Source organism: Sciurus carolinensis, chromosome X (genome assembly GCF_902686445.1).
Source record: "Sciurus carolinensis chromosome X, mSciCar1.2, whole genome shotgun sequence".
Lineage (NCBI taxonomy): Eukaryota > Metazoa > Chordata > Mammalia > Rodentia > Sciuridae > Sciurus > Sciurus carolinensis.
The window spans coordinates 39,534,820-39,554,466 of NC_062232.1; the positions used below are offsets into that span (position 1 = coordinate 39,534,820).

Genomic DNA, 19,647 nt, shown 5'->3' on the forward strand with positions numbered 1-19,647 from the left:
TGGGGGCTGCTTGGGACCTGAGGGGCTGAGAAAGTCTGCCCTCACTTACCCTGGGGTGGGGGTCTTTGCTGAGCTGGAGGTCCTGCAGGCTGCTGGGAGGTCTGTCGGCCCAAGGGCAGGGCCCCTGGGGATGGAGTCTGTGGCAGAGGAATGGAAAAGAAGCGGTTAAACATAGTTACCAGCCTGTGGAGCACCAGCCAAATCAGAATGACATTGGTTCCCTCTTCCCTGGGTTTTGCCCCGTCTGTGACCAGCTGAGGAGATATGGGGTTGTGAGTCCCCCACACCATACTTAGGGGTTGGGAAGAACTCAGGGAAGTCAGGGTAGCAGTTATTTATCATTTTTTAAACAATTGGCAATTGCAGCCACATGTGCATTAAGGTGATGCCGGTAGCCTGCTGATTATGGGCTCAATGGTGTGCTTTGACCAAGGGCTGGCCTCCCCGCCAGTAGGTCAATGCCAAAGACCTGACCTGGCTGTGGGAGCCCCTGCCAGGGGAGGCATCCCGCTGCCGCTGCCGGGGCAGAGCCTGAGCCATCTTGTTGACCACAAGCTCCACGATGAGTTGCTTGTCTTCATCCTGGTGGTCACCAATGAGTGGCATGGAGGATCCTACCACCTGGGGGAAGTGAAGGGAGAAGCAGGAAGTGCACGTGAGGTGATGGTGAAAACACTTTGGCTTTGCAAAAGGCAGGGCACTGCGAGGAAATGAGCCCGAGTTTCTAAGTGGTACAGATTGTGCCCTATGAGGAGGGCTTGTCTGTTATAAGGCACCTGACAGCTTCCCAGGTACATTAGAGCAGGGTCTGCAAATCAGGGCCCATGGACCAAATCTGGTCTGCTGCCTGTTTTTGTGTGGGCTTTGAGCCAAGGATGGGTCTGCTTTTTCTTTTTTTCCTTGGGTACTGGAAATTGAACCCAGGAGTGCTTAACCACTGAGCCACATCCCCAGTCCTTTTTTGTATTTTATTTAGAGACAGGGTCTCCCTGAGTTGCTCAGAGCCTTGCAAAGTTGCTGAGGCTGGCTTTGAACTCGCAATCCTCCTGCCTCAGCCTCCCAAGCCACTGGGATTATAGGCGTGCACCACTGTGCCTGGTCTGATAAGTCAACAGATTTTATGACATGTAGAAATAAGAAATGTAAATTTCAGTGTCCATAAACAAGGTTTTGGATACAAACAATACATTGTATCCCAAAACACAGTGTACTTAAGGTGTTTACATATTGTCTTCGGCTGCTTTTTCAGAGTCAAGTCATTGCAATAGACTGCATGGCCAACAAAGTCCAAAATATGTACAGTCTGGTTCTTCACAGAAAACATGTACCAGTCCCCACTTTATAGTTTGCTAGGTACTTTGTCTTTTACAAAGTGCTTCACTATTGGCCCACTTTCACAGAACACTTTCAAGGTAACTAAGTGCTTTGTCATTCACCAAGATGTCTTGATTCACTGAGCACTTTCCAGTCTAATACATTTTACCATTCACCAAGGATGTCTAAGTTCACAGAGCAGGTTAGTTTTTTTGTTGTTGGTGGTGGTGGTTGGTTGGTTTTATGGTGCTGGGGATGACCTGGGACATTATGCATGCTCGACAAGCGCTCCACCTCTGACCTACAAACCCCAACCCCAGCTTAGAATTTAAGTGTTTTGACATTTTGCTAGGAATGTCCCAGTTCACAAGGTAGTTTACGGTTTACTGAGCACATTGCCATTTGCTGAGGACTTTCTGAGCTGCGGAGTCCTTCACAGTACTGTGTGTTGATGCTATGGACTGGTTTCTCCCGCTGTGCCCCACTGATCCCTGGGTGCTCCCACCTCAATGATGTGATCCCTTCCGTCCTTTCCGTGCAGTGCTTCCACTGCACAGATGTCCAGTCCTCCGAAGATCTCTGAGCATGTGTCCACCCACAGCTTGTACCTGCCAAGAAGAGGAGCAGGGCAGCCTATCAGCACCTTGCTTATGTGGCCACACTCCTGCCCTCCCCTCCTCCCCTGAGTTCAGGCTCCCCACCTGTCAGACATGGCGATCTGCTCAAGCATCGCAGAGCCTGTGTTGGTCTTCCAGTTCCCTGACACTGACGTCCTCCTGGAGGACGAGAGGAGAGACGGTCAGGGGGCTCTGGGCTGCATGGGACAGAGCAGGTAACCCCTTCCTGAGCTCCCATCTCTCCACTCACATGTAAGCTTTGTAGTTCTGCCCAATCTTCTGAACACGCACGTCATATTTGGCATCGATGAAGGGCTCAGCAGTGGCATATGTCTTGGTCAGTGCCACAACACTTGCAATGTCCTGAAAGTCGTGCTGGTTGTCCACTTTGACCTATGGGCGTAGGGGTGGGGATCAGGACAGCAGTGGGGAGTGGGGGCTTCTGGAGTGGTGTGTACACATGACACAGAGTACATTAAAAATTAGGTGGGCACACCAAGGCACTTGAGCATGCATAATTGTGGGTCTCCTGTTTTGTCCATGTACACAAACACAGAGTTGGGTATATACAAATCTGTGAGCATACTAAAAACCACTGAATTGTCCACTTTAAATGGGTAAGTTCTATGGCATATGAATTATCTCTCAATAAAGCTGTAAAAAAACTTGGTATATACAGTATACACATATGGGCAGCCAGACACAGGCCTGGTTGTACACACAATATACAAACATAGAAGCGGGATGCACTCAAACTTACTAATTACAAGTCTGCTTATACACACACAGACAAAATCAGCAGGATGGCAAGCATACTGGACCCCAAGACCCTGGAACATAAAAAAATGAAATGATGCATGTTCAGCACAGAGGCATGCACATACACACAGACACAGTGCTGGAGATGCTAGCATAATAAGAGGACTCACAAAATTGGCTGAACGCACAATAAAAAAAATATAGGCTGACAAAATAGTTGAATATGAGAAAGCAAAAATCCAAATAGATGAAGACATCCCAGGACACACTATCAAACACAATTACTGGTGTGCACTGTATACACAAAGACACATACCTACATGAGCACAGTGCTGGGAACATTCACTGTGGATACGTGCACGCATGTGCATGCACCCCAACTGGATACTCACCTTGCCCATCCCCGAGTGTGCATGCCCCATCTTCACAACCACAGGGTATGTTGTGCTGCTAAGCTGGTGGGGACAAAGGCAGAAGAGGCATGGTCAGGGGAGGAGTGCTGACCACCAAGAGTGGGTTGATTCAGTGACCCCATCCAACCTGAGCCACAGTATGAGCCATTTTGCAGAAAAGGCAGGTCAGAGCCAGGCAGGCAGCAGCTGAGAGTCACACAGCATCTCCAAGCCCAGAATCAAACCCAGTCCTGCCGGCCTGTCCCTCCCTCCACCCACTAAGTCCCACATTTCCTGCCCCTGCCTTCCCAGGGCAAGGCATGGGGTAAGGGTGGGGGACTTTCCCAGAAAAGTGAAAGTTTGTTTTTATAGTGAGGTGAGTGTGTGCGTGTGTGTATGGGGGTGTGGTAGTTTATGTGTAGCAACTGGACCTCTCAGCCAAGCTTTGTATGTAAGCCTCATCCACACACATACACAACTTAGAGACACACACAAACCTGTAGACGATCTACCCAGCCAAAACAGAGATGCTCACGCATGTTGAGAAGAACAACTAACAGGCTCAAAGCACACCTAGCTCTGGGGCTGCAGAAACCCACACGATCATTCCCAAAGGCCATTCTGTCATCCAGGTGCTCATAACATGGACAGGAGCCAGTACTCCTGGGCAGCACACCACACTCAGACACACATAGGCCCCTCCCCTTGCCCCAACCCACAAGATAGAAAGGCATAGAACCCAAAGGATCGCTTGTGTGATACAGAGGCACACACGATTTTACAGGCACATGCAACAGAACTGGGCACATATTCAACACTCACAGGCACACGTGCCACACTCCTAGTCACATGCACAACCAATAGAGGATCTACATAACAAACAGGAGGTGCATGTGCTTCTAGGTCTTCATATAATCACAGCTCCATAACACAGACCCACACCACACTCTAGGGCACGCAAAAAAGTATATTGAGACACACACACACACACACACATACAACACGCCTTGCCATATGTATAACACAGATTTATGTACAACCAGAAATGCCCACAACTCCCAAGTATACAGACAACACTTCTGGTCATGCGCACCACACATTCAGGCGAGGACACCACAGCACACATGCTGTGCAGAGCCCCTGCCTCCTGCTGACAGGGTAGGGGTGGCATTCCCGGAGGGGCTGCTGGGGCGGTGGTGGTTCCTGGTTCCCGACAGGCACAGGAAGCCCGCAAACTCGGTGACCAATTGACCTTCAGGCTTCGCCCTCCCTCTGCACCCCTCCTTCCTCATTTCCCAAATGACTGGCGTCACTGCAGGGGGCAGGAGAACTCAGATGCATGCTGTTGGGACGGGTGGGTGAGGGGGTGGGGGGAATCCTCCAGGCATGGTGCCAGAGAAACCATCAGGCGCCTGCATGACATTCCACTCCAGCAGACACATAAGCACACAGAAGTGGACGACGTATTCATGATTGCATATGTGACCTACAACTCCCAGAAGCAACAGCAAAAAACACTCAGGCACACACCCAACTCTCAGGGATGGACCTACAACACACAGAGGGACTCCCAGCAGCAGAAACGTAGCAGAGAGCTGTGTGCCCACGCACATACCCACCCCTACTTGCCGAGGTTTCTAGGTGCTCTTCGTAAACCATCCTTGCTTCCCCTGGACCTGAGGCTGAACACAACACTGTGGATATGTGTAATGTGTCCTTCCAGATGCGTGTGCAGAGGACTTTGGATATCCAGGACAGCCCTAGACTTGAATACTGGGGATTGAACCCAGGGGCACTTTACCACTGTGCCACATCCCGCAGCCCTTTTAAAATATATATATTTTTAAAAATATATATATATTTAAAATATTTTAAATATATATATATTTTAAAAATATATATATTTAAAATATATATATATATATATATATATTTTTAGAGACAGGGTCTCGCTGAATTACTAAGTGCCTTGCTAAGTTGCTGAGGCGTGCTTTGAACTTGCAATCCTCCTGCCTCAGCCTCCCATACCACTGGGATTAGAGGTGTGCACCACCACACCTGTTTTTTGTTTTTTGTTTTTTGTTTTTTGTTTTTTTGAGTCTTGCTATGTTGCTCAGGCTGGTCTTAAACTCCAGGACTCCTGTGATCTCCTAGCTGGGTGTGATGGTGCACAACTGTAATCCCAGCTACTCAGAAGGCTGAGGCAGAAGGATGGCAAGTTCAAGGCCAGCCTCAACAATTTAGGGAGCTCCTGTCTCAAAATGAAATTAAAAGTTTGGGGCTATAGATTAGTGGTAAAGCACCCCTGGGCTCAATCCCCAGTACCACTAAAACCAAAACCACACAAACCAAAAAAATCAAGGGATCCTCCTTCCCACATCAGCCTCTCCAGTAGCTGGGACTTTCAGGCAGGCACCACTGGACCCAGCTCCTAGACTTGAATCTTGGCCTCTTCTCTGTCTACGGCCATTTGAGATCCCAGATAGGTCACTTTAACCCTTCTGGGACTCAGTTTCTTGTTCTGTATAATGGGCATAATCAGGTCAAGCATTTGGTACACTGTGGGGATCATCTCTTCTATACATGGCAGTTGGTCCCTTTGGGCTACCACACTTCTCCAACTCCCCAGATGGTCACAGATCTAGACACCCCTCTGCAAAGTTCACACCCACCCCATTTCAAGCCTGCACAATAACCTAGATCCATACAACTCCTCACATGTAAACAGTTGGCAAAACCGAGTGCTGACTCAGATTTCAGAGATAAAGAGCTGGCGTCAGAAGCAGTGTCTAGTGGGGTGCCGAGACAGGACTTTCCCTGTCTTCACTTCTCCGTCGGTTCCTCCTTAGAGTTACTCAGCCCCCTGTCTCATTCACTCTCACTCCCCCACTTTCACAATCAGCTTCTACAAATTTTTGGTTTTCTTCCCTTCCTCCTTTGATTTTGCTCAACAGAGTCATTTCTTCACTCTCATTCCTGGGCAGATGGCTTGACCCCTATTGTGTCTCAGTTTTCTCCCCGTGTAATGAGTATGTGAACCTTATCTAACTCACTGGGATGTCGTAAGGAGTGTCAGCTAGCATTAATGAACAAGGAGGTAGGTCATCAGGACTGATCGAAAGACATAATGTACATACAAAGGCTTTCGAGCAGTGCTTAATGCACGGTAAACACTCCATAAGTGCTGATAGTGGTTTTTATTGTGTGGTTGTGGTTATTGAGCAAACCTCCCTAAGTTAATCAAGCTTAATTAGCAAGGGGGTCGTGGAGAATGAATGAGATAATTTATACTAAGTTCTAAGCCAAGCACAGTAAGTGCTCAATAAGTGGCTGCTGTCGTCATCATTATCATCATTATTGGTCTATCCTCCCTAAATTAGCCAAGGAGGTTAATCAGCCCTCAGAACTCTACCCCAAGCCCCCAGCAAATATTCCTGCATCATTGGGAAGCTGGTGGGCAGGGGTTGCCTCATTCCACCGGCCACCAGGGGTGTGGAACAGTTAGTGGGGAAGGGGCAGGGCAGGATGGGGTGGGGATAGTGTTTTTACTGACTCACTAACTTCCTTCACCACCATTAATTCAACCCCCCTCCTGATGCTCTCTAATGCTCACCAGCACCATTCCCTGCCTTCCAGTAAGTACTGTGCGGCGCCTGGGTTAGGATCCCAGAGCCAGTGAGCCTAGGTTCAAACTCCAGCTGTCTTTAGTCCCTTTGTCTCATATTTCCTCATTTCTCAAAAGGGAATCCTACTTATTTCCACCTTCACAGCTTGTTGTGAGCTTTAAGTGAGATAAATAGCTATGCTGATTGCCTGGTACACAGTCAGTGCTATATAAATGCTATTTGCCTGAGTATGTGCTTTTATTTGTTTTTGTGTTTTCTGTTTGTTTTGTGGCACCGGGATGCAACACAGGCCTCATGCCAGCTAAAAAGCACTTTGCCACTGAGCTACACCCTGTCTTGTTCATGTGTTTTTTGAGAAACGTTATGACCCAGGTTCTGGCTCCATGCCACTTGAGTTCCATTCGTCTCAGTTCTACCACTTATTAACTCTATGTTCTTATATAAGTCACATAATCCCCTTTTATTTTTTTGGTGGTGGTGGTGGTATTGGTTCTAGGGATTGTACCCAGAGATGCTTTGCCACTAAGCTACATCCAGGCCTTTTTATTTTTTATTTTGGAGCCAGGGCCTTGCTAAGTGGTGGAGGGAGGCTGGGCCTCTATCTTAAGATCCTCATGCTCAGCCTCCAGGATCACTGGAATTACAAGCATATGCCACCATGTCCGGGAAGTCGCATAACCTCTTGGTGCCTCAGTTTCCTCACTTTGTATTCCTCCCCCACTTGCCTGCCTTATCTCTCTCCACTCCTTCTACTTAATTTGTTCCCTCTCCACCACCCCCTCACCAGAACGTCAGACACACCAGGAAAGGAAGGGGTTTTTATGGGCTCAGCACAGAGTTGATGCACAATGTTGAAAGAATTAAATAAGTCGGGCTTCAGCCATGGGAAATTTGGGAGTGTGGGTGACTGGAGAGAATCTGGAGACTTCAAGGACTTGGGACTGTCTGTCGCCTCTCCTTGGAGGCCGCTAGGAAGGAATGCTCGCGACGTGGAGCTGGGGGAGGGGGTGCGGCGGGCGCGGCGCGGCGGGAGGGGCGGGCGGAGGGGGGTGGCTCTCCTTTGGGCTGCCCTCCGCCCGCCCCTAGGCTTCTGCACGATGGTGGGCGGATGAGTAATGCAGCCAGGAAGCCTGCAGGCCTGTGATTTCCGCGCCAACCCCGCCCCTCGCGTGGACATTTATCCTCTACCGCTCAGGCCCTGCCGCCATCGTCGCAGATCCAGCGCCTAGAGACAGAGCAGAGGTAAGCAGAGACCCGGGTGTCCCTGCGGGGCTGGAGCTGGGCTGCGCTGGAGCCTGTGTGCTGGCTGCTGGCCCGTCCAGTCCGGTGCCAGATACCCGGCTGCTCGGCCTGGCCTGCGAGTACCAGGACCCCGGGCTGGTTGGAGAACGGCAAGGGGGCGTCTGGAATTGTTCCCCCCAAACCGGCACTCCAGACCCCTAACTTCCCCAAACCCAGACCCCCTAATACCACAAAGGCTTCCCACCCCTCCAACTCCCTGGAATTCACTCATTACCCCACTAAGTCCCCACCCCAAATCCCTGCAATTCCCTAAACTCCCCCTATCCCCAAACTCCCCCTTCCCCAACTCCCTAAACCTCGAAACTTCCTCTGCCCTCACATCCCGCAAGCACTCCCATCACTTTTAGCCCCACCACCACTTCCCTAACCCTTTGGACCCCTAAACTCCCTCAGCACCCCAAACCCCCAACTTCCTCCCAGTTCAACTCTTTAAAATCCCCTAGCCCCAATATGCATAACCCCTGACCTTCTTGAAACTCTTTTGGACCACAAAACCCAAATTTCTCACCCCCAAACTCTTCATCCTCTAGACTTTCCCAACCTCCCTAAATCCTCAAACTTCCAGCCCTCTTATTCACGAACTGACAACCTCATAATTGCCCAACTCAGTCCCCTAAATCACTTGAACTCCACAAAACCCTAAACTCTCCCAACTCTCTAAATCCCCACACCCCTCGGGGCTCCCCAACCCCTTTAAGATCCCCAAACTTCCCAACATCTTAGGCCCAAATCTCAGTCCCATAATTCCCCCTCCCAGGCTGCCAGGGGTCAGCAGATCGGCTGGGTTGGGGGCCACCTGACACTCCTCTCTCTCCCTTACAGAATCCACCATGGCCCCTTTTGCACCCTTGGCCTCTGGCATCCTGTTGTTGCTGTCACTGATAGCCCCCAGCAGGGCCTGCACCTGTGTCCCACCCCACCCACAGATGGCTTTCTGCAACTCTGATCTTGGTGAGTCTGACCCCTTCTCTGCCCACATTCTCAGCTTAACTTTCCCTCTCAGTCTAGAGGGTCTCACAATGGTGGCTAACTCTTGAACAAGTCAACTCACCCCTGCATATCTCTGTTTTGGCCACAATAGCATCCTCAGATTTCCATGAGTACATCAGGTCAGACACCTCAGGGTCTTTGTGCTGGCTGCTCCTACTGGTACATCCTTCACCCCAGGTACCCAGATGGATGACTGCCTAAAAAGTCACCTTCTGGGGTGACTTTCCCTGAACATCCTACTTAAAATGTTAGCTCCTGATGCCTAGTAATCCTGATCCTCTGTTAAAGAAAAATTATTAAATGATACTTGCTAAGACATAGTAAGACAGATTATTCAGGACCATCCCAGTAGGAAAGGGACCATGGCAATGGGATTTTGCAGAGGGGAAAGAGACTGGGCTCAACTCCCAATATACAGCATGGGTAAGGGGGAATCTATAGCTAATGATCAATTTAGAGATCAGTTAATGGAAAATCACTAAGAGAAAACATCAGGAGTAAGGAGGTGGGCTTCTGACCTAACAGTGTTCTTGCTGAAGACAGGCTAGTGTGTCAGATGTCACGTGGGGGGTAGGGGAGTTGTGAGGAACCCCCATCAGATATTGAGGAGAGTCAAATGAAGGTGGGGTAAACTGACTTAGCAGGGTTCTTTCCTTAAACTGGATTTTACAACAAAGTGCATAGATGGGCCTGGGAGAAATTTCAGGAACCTGGCTAAAGTCTGGTCAAGCAAAGAATCTTTGTTACCTCTTTACCCAGCTCTGTAATTCCCAATCACCATTAACATCTTCTGTTCCCACAAACTTATTTGTTTCTTTTTAGTCTGTCTCCTCCTGGCTAGAATGTGAGTTCCACAGGGAAGGGACTTCAGTGTTTTGTTCACTGTTGTATCTCTAAAGTCCTGAATAGTACCAGATATGCAGTAGGCGATCTGAAATATCTGTTGGGTGTATGAATAGATGAGTGAACAAATAAAAAAGACTTAAAGTGTTGCCTGGTGAAGAGTATAAATTCAATACATAGATGAATCAGCTAAGAGATGTATAAATCCCTTTGCGCGCTGTCTAGCACCCATCAATCCCTATTTGTAGTTATGCTTTACTCGTATGATAATTATTTTTATTGGTTCATGCTGTTAATTTGACTCATTTTCTTTCCCTCCTCTCCTGCAGTCATAAGGGCCAAGTTTATGGGTGAACCAGAAGTTAACCAGACCACCTTATACCAGCGTTATGAGGTCAAGATGACAAAGGTATACTCCTGCTCCCTCCCTAGCAGTCTCCAACATCTTCCTCCTCAAAACAGAAGCCTCCCGCCGCGGCGGGTTGGTGAGGAAATTGTGATCTGAGGAATTAGGTATATGACTTCAGGGAAGAACCAGGAGTGGGAGGATTATGTCAGTAAAAGAGACTCTTCCCCTCATCCATCAACAGATGTATAAAGGCTTCAACGCCTTGGGGCCTGCCGCTGACATCCGGTTTGTCTACACCCCCGCCACGGAGAGCGTCTGCGGATACCTCCACCGCTCCCAGAACCGCAGCGAGGAGTTTCTCATCGCGGGTGAGGCTCCACCCCTTCGCCCTGGGCCGCAACTACCCGTCCTCAGACGCTGCCTAGCAACCGGGGTGGGGGTGAGGCTTCGAAGGGAATGGTCTCAGTTGAAATTGGAACCACCTATCAGAAGGCTGAGACTTTGCCGAGTCGGGGTCTGTATGCCCAGGGCGCCAATCAGATGCCGTCCTGTCTCCCGACCCAACCAATCAAAATCTGCCTGTTGGTTTCTCCCCTCCCTCCCAGGACAACTGCGGGATGGGCTCTTGCACATCACCACCTGCAGTTTCGTGGTTCCCTGGAACAGTCTGAGCTCAGCTCAGCGCAAAGGCTTCACCAAGACCTATACTGCTGGCTGTGAGGCATGCACAGTGAGTGTCTGACCCCTGTCCTCCACCAGGAGCTTGTTGGGGGCTCTTCCCCAAACCGTGGGCTTGTTTCTTGCCCCCGCCCCCACAACGGCTATTCCTTGTCTTTGTGCCTGCTTCTCAAACCCAAGAACTGTCCCTGCTATCTCTTGCTATTTCCTCAGTAGCAAGAAATTCTGGTTTATCCTCTGCCCTGTGTCTGATGCCTTGGGACTGCCTGCTCCCTGACTTTTTTTACCTGTCCCTCTAACTCTCCCTTTTCACTATTCTGTAATCCCAGTTCCGGTTCATGACCCCTGGGATATATTTGTTTTTTACTTCCCTAGAACGTTCTCCAACAACCCAAAGTGTTGTTCCCCATACCTACCAACTCTTCCCCAGCACATCTCATTGTTGCCCTGTAGTTGGCTGCTCCAGACACCAGGGGTGCATTACATTGACCTGGCTATTCTAAGACTGTTCCCTGATGCCCCTGAATGTCCTCTGATCCTGATGACTGTCTGAGAGGACCCACTACCTATTCCTATGCTTAAAATCCGTGCATGCCTGCTCTTCCCCACTATTGCCACTCATTCCCTGCCCTGTGGGACAATTCCCCAGGAGATCTGCCTGACTGATCCCAAGCGACTATTCCCTAACCACCTTTCCAGTACACTGATCCTTTCACTGGCTTCCTGTTCCCCCAAGGGGAGGGTCTGTTTCTGGGTCTCCAGCAGCTCAGTGTTGCAAGCTGAGGAGGGGAAAGTCATCCACAGGATGGAGGGGGAGAAGGAGAAGCCCTCGAAGGTTGACCCCCTCTCCTCTCTTTCAGGTGTTTCCCTGTTCATCCGTGCCCTGCAAACTGCAGAATAACACTCATTGCTTGTGGACAGACCAGCTCCACACGGGCTCTGAGAAAGGATTCCAGAGCCGTCACCTCGCATGCCTGCCCCGGGAGCCGGGGTTGTGTACTTGGCAGTCCCTGCAATCTCGGATGTCCTGAAGTCTGCTCCCAGTGGAAGCTGAAGCCAGCATGGTGTTTTCCCCGCTCCCACTCCCAACTTTTTTTTCTCCAAGATGGTGAAATAAAGAGCTACCCACCCAGCAGACACTGTCTCTGTGTAGTGCTTGGGACCAAACCCATGTCAGTCATGAATTGGTGGGAGCACCCTGGGACCAATGAGGTAGGGAGGGATGCAAGATGTTGAGTTTGGGGGCTGGAGGTATAGCTCAATGGTAGGGTGCTTGCTTAGCATGCACAGGCCATGGATTCCATACCCAGCAAAAAACGTTGAGGGTCTATATTTACATAAAAGTTTATGTATTGGTAATAATTTGGGGGGAGGTACTAGGGATTGAGCCCAGAGGCTCTTAACCACTGAACCACATCCCCAGCCATTTTTATACTTTATTTTGAAACAGGGTCTCACTAAGTTGTTTAAGGCCTCACTGAATTTCTGATGGTTTTAAACTCGCAATCCTTCTGCCTCAGACTCCTGAGTTGCTGGGATTGCAGGCGTGTGCCACTGCTCCTGGCAATAATCTCAACATTGGCATTAGAACTGCTGATCTGCAACATCAGTGATAGTTATTTAATGTGCATTATCAATTCCAAATTAATATTTTCTTTACTCACCACTTTAAAACATTTTACTATAATGATTTCTAATTCCTATTTGCCCAGGACTCTCTAGTTAATAAGTTATCTCACAACTGTAAATTCCCCTATTCACACATCTCAGCAGTTGACAAACCCCTTGACAAATGCCCTATCAATTGGCAAACAGCTGTCAGGCATTGTCCTGATATTTGTTCAGTAGGATTCCCCACCCAAACCTTTGTCACTGTCCTCACTCTTAGGCGTTGTAGTATAAATATGTTTTGAGTGAAAGGGTCCCCCACTGTAACCCAGCCAGGTATTTCATCCATGGCATGCACAAGATTCCTCATTTAGGGGTTATTCGGGGTATAGAAGAGGTTGGATGGAGAGAGGGTATGATCCTGAAATCCCCAAGCTCTGCTCTAATCTCCCCTACCCATGCCTCCTCCCCACACTCTTCGGATCAACTCTGGAGGAAATATTGACAGCAATTTTGTGCAGGTAGAGTTCATAATCTGGAACAACTAGGTTCATCAGCCAACAACATCCACACACCTTCCCCTCTGCAGCTGCCCCCTCATCCAAACTGGGGTCTCTGGACCTGACCCTCCCTTTTCTGGCTCATCTTCCCACATAGAACCTGGGTCTTGGTGTTGCACACCTGTAATCCCAGTGACTCAGGAAGCAGAAGCAGAAGGATCTAATTTTGAGTCCAGCCTCAGCAACTTTGCAAGACCCTGTCTGAAAAGGGGCAAGGATATAACTCACTTTATGTGCCCTTGGGTTCAATCCCCAGTACTGCAAAAAACAAAAACAACAAAAGACAAAAGCCCGAGTGAGAGACCCTCCAAACACTCCCTTTCTAGGTGTTCTTGCTCCTGCAGCTGGGCTAGGCTCTGCCAAGCCCTTCCCAGTCCCACGCCTCCTGCTTCTAGTACTCCAAAGGTCCTGAGAAGTAAGGCCCTAGGAACCAGAATTTTAGCTTGGGGCAAACGCTCAGTGGAACACCAGAGTCGACCGGAATCCCCTTGAAAAAGTTGATAAGTTATCCCGCAGCTATAAATCCCCCTATTCACAAATCTCATAAGTTGATAAACTCATTGACAATTGTCCTATCAATTGGCAAACAGCTCTCAGGCATTGTCCTGATGTTTGTCCAGTGAGGACTCTGGACCCAAACCTTTGTTACTGTCCCCACCCTTAGGTGAATGGGAAAAATATGTCTTTTTTGATGAAGAAAAAGACCCCTAAATTCTCTCCCATCCAATTATCTATTGCTCCTAAGAACAACAATATGAGCCCAAGTCTTAAGATGGGGGGTGCAGCTCAGTGGTAAGAGTGCTTGCCTAGCATGCTCAAGGCCCTGAATTTAATCATCAGCAGTTAAAAAAAATCCAGGTCTCTTCCAGAGTATCCTGAGTCACCAAGTATAGGCTCTTGTGTCCTCTGTGGTCTTGCCCCAGAGTTTTTTACACTCTTGGGAGGTTCCTGCAGGCCCAAATTATGCCCTGGATCAGGATGAGCAGATTTTAAGTACCCATTTGCCTCAGCAGGAAACATCCATTGCAGCAATAATGTCTGCTGTCAACATCTGTGCTTCCCCAGGGGACTGGACCCTGTCTGCTAAAAGGGGCAAACAGCAGTCTTTGCTGATTGATGTAACTCCAAGGGAAAGGCCTGGGTCCTGTTTGGCCTTGGTGACCTTGTTGCTATTCCCTCAGCTGCAATGAGACTTCAGTAGCTCCTGACAATTCACCAAACCTTAGTATCAATTCCCTACACTCTTGAGTTGCTCCCTGGTTTCAGGGCCCATTCATTGAGCCCTCAGCCCTGGGAAGGAAGGTACAGTAGAAGGTGGCAGAGGAAGAATGAAGGTCATTCTGACAACCTGTCTTCCTCACAGGATGGACCCAGACCCAGCATGGACATATCTGACCTAGTACTTCAGGGTACATGGAGATCAGAACAGCATACATAATTCTCCTCAAGAGAATTGACACAAGCTCCTGGCAGGATCTGCAGTAGTGGGATAATCACAACCCCAGTCAGTCACCCTTGTAGAAATACCATTAAAGTGAACAGCCCCCAAGAATTCAGTGTGTCTCTGTGTGAATCTCTTTGGGAAAGACTATGATGGCCAAGAGGTAGTATGTGGAATCACAGTCATAAGAGGTGGGCAGTATGAGATCCAGCTCAGGGTAACCTGGGAAACTGGCCCTTCCCTCACCTGAGCCTCAGTCCTCCTTTTAAAAAAACTGGGCATCACCAATCCCCAAAAACCCAAGGCCAAATTTTCTCTCTGATATGCAGATGCTAACACACAATGGGGGGAATGATAGAAGTTCATTGAATTAGACAAAGGTGAATGAAGGGAAAGGAGGGGGATGGGATTAGGAAAGACAGTGGAATGAATCAGACGTAACTCTCCTATGCTCATGTAAGAATACATGACCAGTGAAACTCCACATCATGCACAACCACAAAAATGTGAAATTATACCCCATGTATGTATAATATGTCAAAATACACCCTGTTATCATGTATATCTAAAAAGAACAAATTTTTTAAATGGGCATCAGAGATTGAAGGAGGATTATGAGGAGTTATTTTCCCCTTGGATATTTTTCAGGTCAAAACATATGAAACTCAGGCTGGGGTGTAGTTTTGGGGTAGAGTGCTTGCCTAGCATGGGTTCTATCCCCAGCACCACACATGCTCAAGAAAGAAAAAACAAACAAACTCTCATAGCAATAACTAAATGTGCAATATTACTAACAGTGACTTAAGTTTTAGATAGGCAGTGTAGTGTACTGATTAAGAACATGAACCCTGGAGGCAGGTCATCTGCACTTAATTCCTGTCTCTGCTGTGTCTTAGCTCTGTGTCCCTGGGGAAGTCATATTGCCATTTTATGCCTCAGCTATCACATTTGTAAAATAGGGATTAAAAAGCATGCCCAACTCATGGTGACAATGTGCATATTAAATGAGGTCATATATGTAAAGTGCTCAGAACAGTGCTGAGTACAGAGCTCTTATAAGTAGTAGTTATGGTAAATATAATTTAATGTGTAACATTAGTAGTGATAATTTTTTTGTGGTGCTGGATATTGAACCTAAGGGCATTCTACCATTGAGCTATAGCCCCAAACTATATAGCTTTTTTACTTTTTTTTTTTGTACTGGGGATTGAACCCGGGGTGGGGTTTAACCATGGAGACACATCCCCAGCCCTTTTTCATATTTTATTTAGAGACAGGGTTCACTGAGTTGCTAAGTGCCTCGCTAATTTGCTGAGACTGGCTATGACTTGCAATCCTCCTGCCTCAGCCTCCCGAGTTGAGTAGTTGGGATTACAGGCGTGCACCACCACGCCCGGCTCCTTTTTTACTTTTATTCTGAGACAGAATCTCACTAAATTGCTGAGGCTGTCCTCAAACTTGAAATCTCCTGCCTCAGCTTGCCAAGTCACTGGGATTACAGGCAAGTGCCCCAATGATAATTCTTATCAGTACTGTTTATTATAATATCACAAATAATATTTGATAATAGGAATAGTATATAAAACAGAAAATAATGTATTTTACTAGCAACAATTTAATGCACTCTAGAAACCTTAGTTTAACTAGCAATCATGATAATCTTGAGATGTTACAAATATTTAATATGCTCATTTGTAATATTATTATTCTTATTATGATGCTTGCATAATGCTTTCCAGGATACAACTCCCTCCAACAACAAATATCAACATTTTCAAAGACTTTGGAGGAAAACTGTCCTCCACCCTGTGATAATGTTTCCCACTATGCAGTCCTCACTGTGGACAAATCTCTCCTTTTATAAATCTCTACTGTTGTCAAGACTTCAGATAACAAATCTCTAAGCCCTTGGTAAATCCTTCCTTTGATTAGTTCCCTCTCCTCACTGAGACAAATCCCCTCTTCACAAATGCCCCACTAAGAAATATCTTCTTATTCATAAATATTTCATTGCCATCTCCTTATTGATCTCCTCCACTGATGAATCTCCCCATTCACAACTTCCCAGCAGGAATCTAGTGCCTGCTGATGTACCCCAGCCACAAATATCTCTCTTCATAAATACCCACCTATTGTCATCACCCCAGTTGACAAATCTCTCAACTCATGAATATTTTTCTATGAAATAATTCCCACTGACAGCCTCTACTGGCAAATCTTCTCATTCACCCATTCTGACCCAGTGGTATCTCTCCCCATTGTCCACTAGGAATGATAAACTCCCCCATTCACACCTGCCCATTAAAAAGCTCTACTGATGAACCCCCTCATCAGTGTCAAGACTTTCCAATTACAAAGTTCCACTATTGGTATTGATCGCAGTGATAAGCCTGTTTTAAAAAATCTACTCAGCCTGTCATGGTGGTGCATGTCTATAATTCCAGTGACTTGAGAGACTGAGGCAGAAGGATTGCAAGTTTGAGGTCAGACTGGGCAACTTATCAAGTACTTAAGCAACTCAGAGACCCTGTTCAAAACTAAAACATAAAATAAAAAGGGCTGGGGATGTGGCTCAGTGATAAGATGCCCCTGGGTTCAATTCCCAGTGCTAAAATAATAATAAATATAAACAAAAAACTTTCCATTCATAAAAACCTACCTATCCATATACTCCCTATCAGTTGACCCCCAGTGACACAGTTCTCCATCCTTAGATATTTCCATTTGGATTATACCCCTGCTAGAAGAGCTCCAAACATATTACCCCATATGGTGAAACATCTCTGGCCACTACCCAGTGACAGATGGAGAGGTCAATTTATATAAGACCTGCCTTTCCCTTTTAATAATTCTGACTGACCCCAATATCTCACTATCCTGCTCTGGATACCTTCTATGCTAGAAGTAGTGGTAAAATCTGAGAAGCAATGCTGATTACACATAGTGCTTCCACCAAAGAAATGGACAAGGGCACGAGTTCTTTCTTGTTGTGGGGGTGAAGCCTGAGTATTTTGTTTTTGTTTTGGTATGGGGGGTTGACCCCAGGGGCACTTAACCACTTTACATTCCCAGTCCATTTTTATTTTAATTTTGAGACAGGGTCTCACTAAGTTGCTTAAGGTCTCATTAAATTGATGAGGCTGGCCTCAAACTTAAAATCCTCCAGGCTCAGCCTCCCCAGTCACTGGGATTATAGGCATGTGACAATGCACCCAACTAAGCCTGAGAATTTTTTTAAAAAGATTGATTGAAAGTTTATTTAAGAAGCTGTTAGAGCCCCCAGGTACATTCCCCAAATACCAATTCCCTGCTCCAGTAGAAGGCTAGAGCTACCATTCCCTGAGAGGATAAGAGGGGACTAGTTCACGAGGGCAGGAATGCCTTAGCTGTACCTCCCAGGGTGGACTATTGCTGCTGAGCTCAAACCTCCTGCTAAGCCTTTGTAGAAAGCTACAGCTCTGACCTAAGGAGGGGAGTCCCCAGACTCAGCGTGCTTTTCCCCGACACACCATGGGGGCCTCCCCGTGACCTTAGAAGAGTAATATTGTTAGGTAGATGCTCCCCAGCTACTCTCACGATTGGGGGTAACATGGGCCATGAACATGTCATGCTTCAATCCCCCATCCTCATGTTCTGCAGATCTCACTTTCCTGCTGGCCCCGTTTTGCTCATGACTCTAAGACCGCTCTTGGGCAGTGTAAAATGCATTTCTTGTGAAATGCAGGTTTCCATCCCTTGAAGAGTCTGGAGGGGATAGAGGTATGCCTCACTGACACCATACAGCATTATGAGGTCAAAATCACCAGGGGGCAGGGGTGAAGTTCAGTGGTAGTGTGCTTGCCTAGTATGCCTGAGGCCCTGGGTTCCGTTCCTAGCACCAAAACCCAAACGAAACCAAACAAAAACTACTGATATGACTCTAATCCCAGCTGTAAATGATCCTCCGTCCCAGTGTCCCTGTGTCATTTCCCTCCAACAGGCTCTAATGAAGACCTAAATCTCTGATTGATAGAAGCACCCCAAATAAAGAGCAGTACTGTTTTACATGTGTGTGTGCATGCACATGTGTGTGTAAGTGCACATCTACCAAGAACGACTGCAGTGATATCCATGAAGAGAGGTTCCCCTTCAGGAATTTCTCATTGTGGGTCAGTCATTCTAACCCCACCCTGTATGAACTCCCTCACCAGCCCAGAACAAAGAATCTCCACGTGTGAGGGATTCCTGTCACCAGGTGCCCCATTGCAGGATACTGTGCTCCCAACTTCAGTGGACCACAGCTAATTCTGTTCCCAATCAACAATGTCCTTAATCTTTGAGATTGGCCCCTTGAGGATCACAGTGTGTCCTAGCCAAGGGACACCTGGTCACACCTTACTGACCCTCAGGGTATGACCTCAGTCTCCTCCAGGCTCTTCAGGGGATGAAAACCTGCACTGTACAAGATGCAGGGATGTTCCCTTGGAAGGGGCTCATGGAGAAGCATAAAGAGGGCTTGCTGAATATCCACAGGAAAGGATGCAACTGGGCTTCAAGTGGGTCCCTCAAGTGTTCCTGCAGTTGCAGGTATCTTCTGGCTGCTCCAGTTCATCCCTTTCTGCATCCTGCTCCCATATGCAGTTCCCTACTTCCTCTTCTTTTTCTCCTGCTCCCTGCACCCTGCTCCTTCTGCATGGTCCCTACTCTGCTCCTGCTCCAGTTCTCTATTCCTCACTCCTGTTCCATCTCTGTGATTCCCTTTTATCATTCCCTGTGTGGTTTCACTGTTTCCTGGCCCCTCTGCCTGGCCTTAGTCCCTGAGGCCCTAATGAGAACAGCATGTGAAGCAATGCCATGCCTCAATCACCTCCAGGGCTTGGCCATCTCCCCAAAACCCAGCCTTGCACAGTGCCTGGAGCAGCATGTGCTTCTCTGAGCACTGGCAAAAAGAATATGAAACCATGAACTTGGCTGCCTTCCCTTGTGATCTGACGTCTGCTATTGAGCCTTCACGTGCAACAGCTTCCTGCCTTGGACCCAGACTTCTATCTAACCATGGTGAGCTAGTGACTCTGCACCTTCCTCAGACTCAGATCTCTCTAAGACCATCAACCACTCCCAACTGCCACAATGCCTGGAGTCTCCTGAAGACCACCAGCTTCTAACTGTTCTGCTATGATGCTCAGGTA

The 19,647-nt window shown here is 47.8% G+C and overlaps 2 protein-coding genes across 3 annotated transcripts in view; one reads left to right on the top strand and one right to left on the bottom strand.

The window, feature by feature from the left end:
• The window catches only part of Syn1 (synapsin I), a 49,295-nt gene that overhangs the window by 2,613 nt on the left and 27,035 nt on the right, over nucleotides 1-19,647 (bottom strand). For both annotated transcript variants that reach the window (XM_047535482.1, XM_047535481.1), the window contains exons 6-11: nucleotides 3,083-3,145; nucleotides 2,182-2,324; nucleotides 2,016-2,090; nucleotides 1,820-1,922; nucleotides 475-621; nucleotides 50-137 (exon numbers count right to left, since the gene is read on the bottom strand). In XM_047535482.1, coding sequence (XP_047391438.1) covers nucleotides 50-137; nucleotides 475-621; nucleotides 1,820-1,922; nucleotides 2,016-2,090; nucleotides 2,182-2,324; nucleotides 3,083-3,145 — 619 coding nt within the window. The remainder of the gene's footprint in view (nucleotides 1-49; nucleotides 138-474; nucleotides 622-1,819; nucleotides 1,923-2,015; nucleotides 2,091-2,181; nucleotides 2,325-3,082; nucleotides 3,146-19,647) is intronic.
• On the top strand, nucleotides 7,793-12,005 carry Timp1 (TIMP metallopeptidase inhibitor 1). The gene is made up of 6 exons (XM_047535485.1): nucleotides 7,793-7,950; nucleotides 8,833-8,961; nucleotides 10,173-10,252; nucleotides 10,434-10,560; nucleotides 10,798-10,922; nucleotides 11,731-12,005. The coding sequence occupies exons 2-6, from the start codon at nucleotides 8,841-8,843 to the stop codon at nucleotides 11,899-11,901; spliced, it is 624 nt and encodes a 207-aa protein (XP_047391441.1). The 5' UTR covers nucleotides 7,793-7,950; nucleotides 8,833-8,840; the 3' UTR covers nucleotides 11,902-12,005.

What these genes read in the sequence shown, in the direction of transcription:
- Timp1 (XM_047535485.1), top strand. Translation starts at nt 8,841, where the DNA reads ATGGCCCCTTTTGCACCCTTGGCCTCTGGCATCCTGTTGTTGCTGTCA. An exon ending in CGAGGAGTTTCTCATCGCGG is followed by an intron (nt 10,561 to 10,797) that starts GTGAGGCTCCAC and finishes CCTCCCTCCCAG; the next exon opens with GACAACTGCGGGATGGGCTC. An exon ending in CTGGCTGTGAGGCATGCACA is followed by an intron (nt 10,923 to 11,730) that starts GTGAGTGTCTGA and finishes CCTCTCTTTCAG; the next exon opens with GTGTTTCCCTGTTCATCCGT.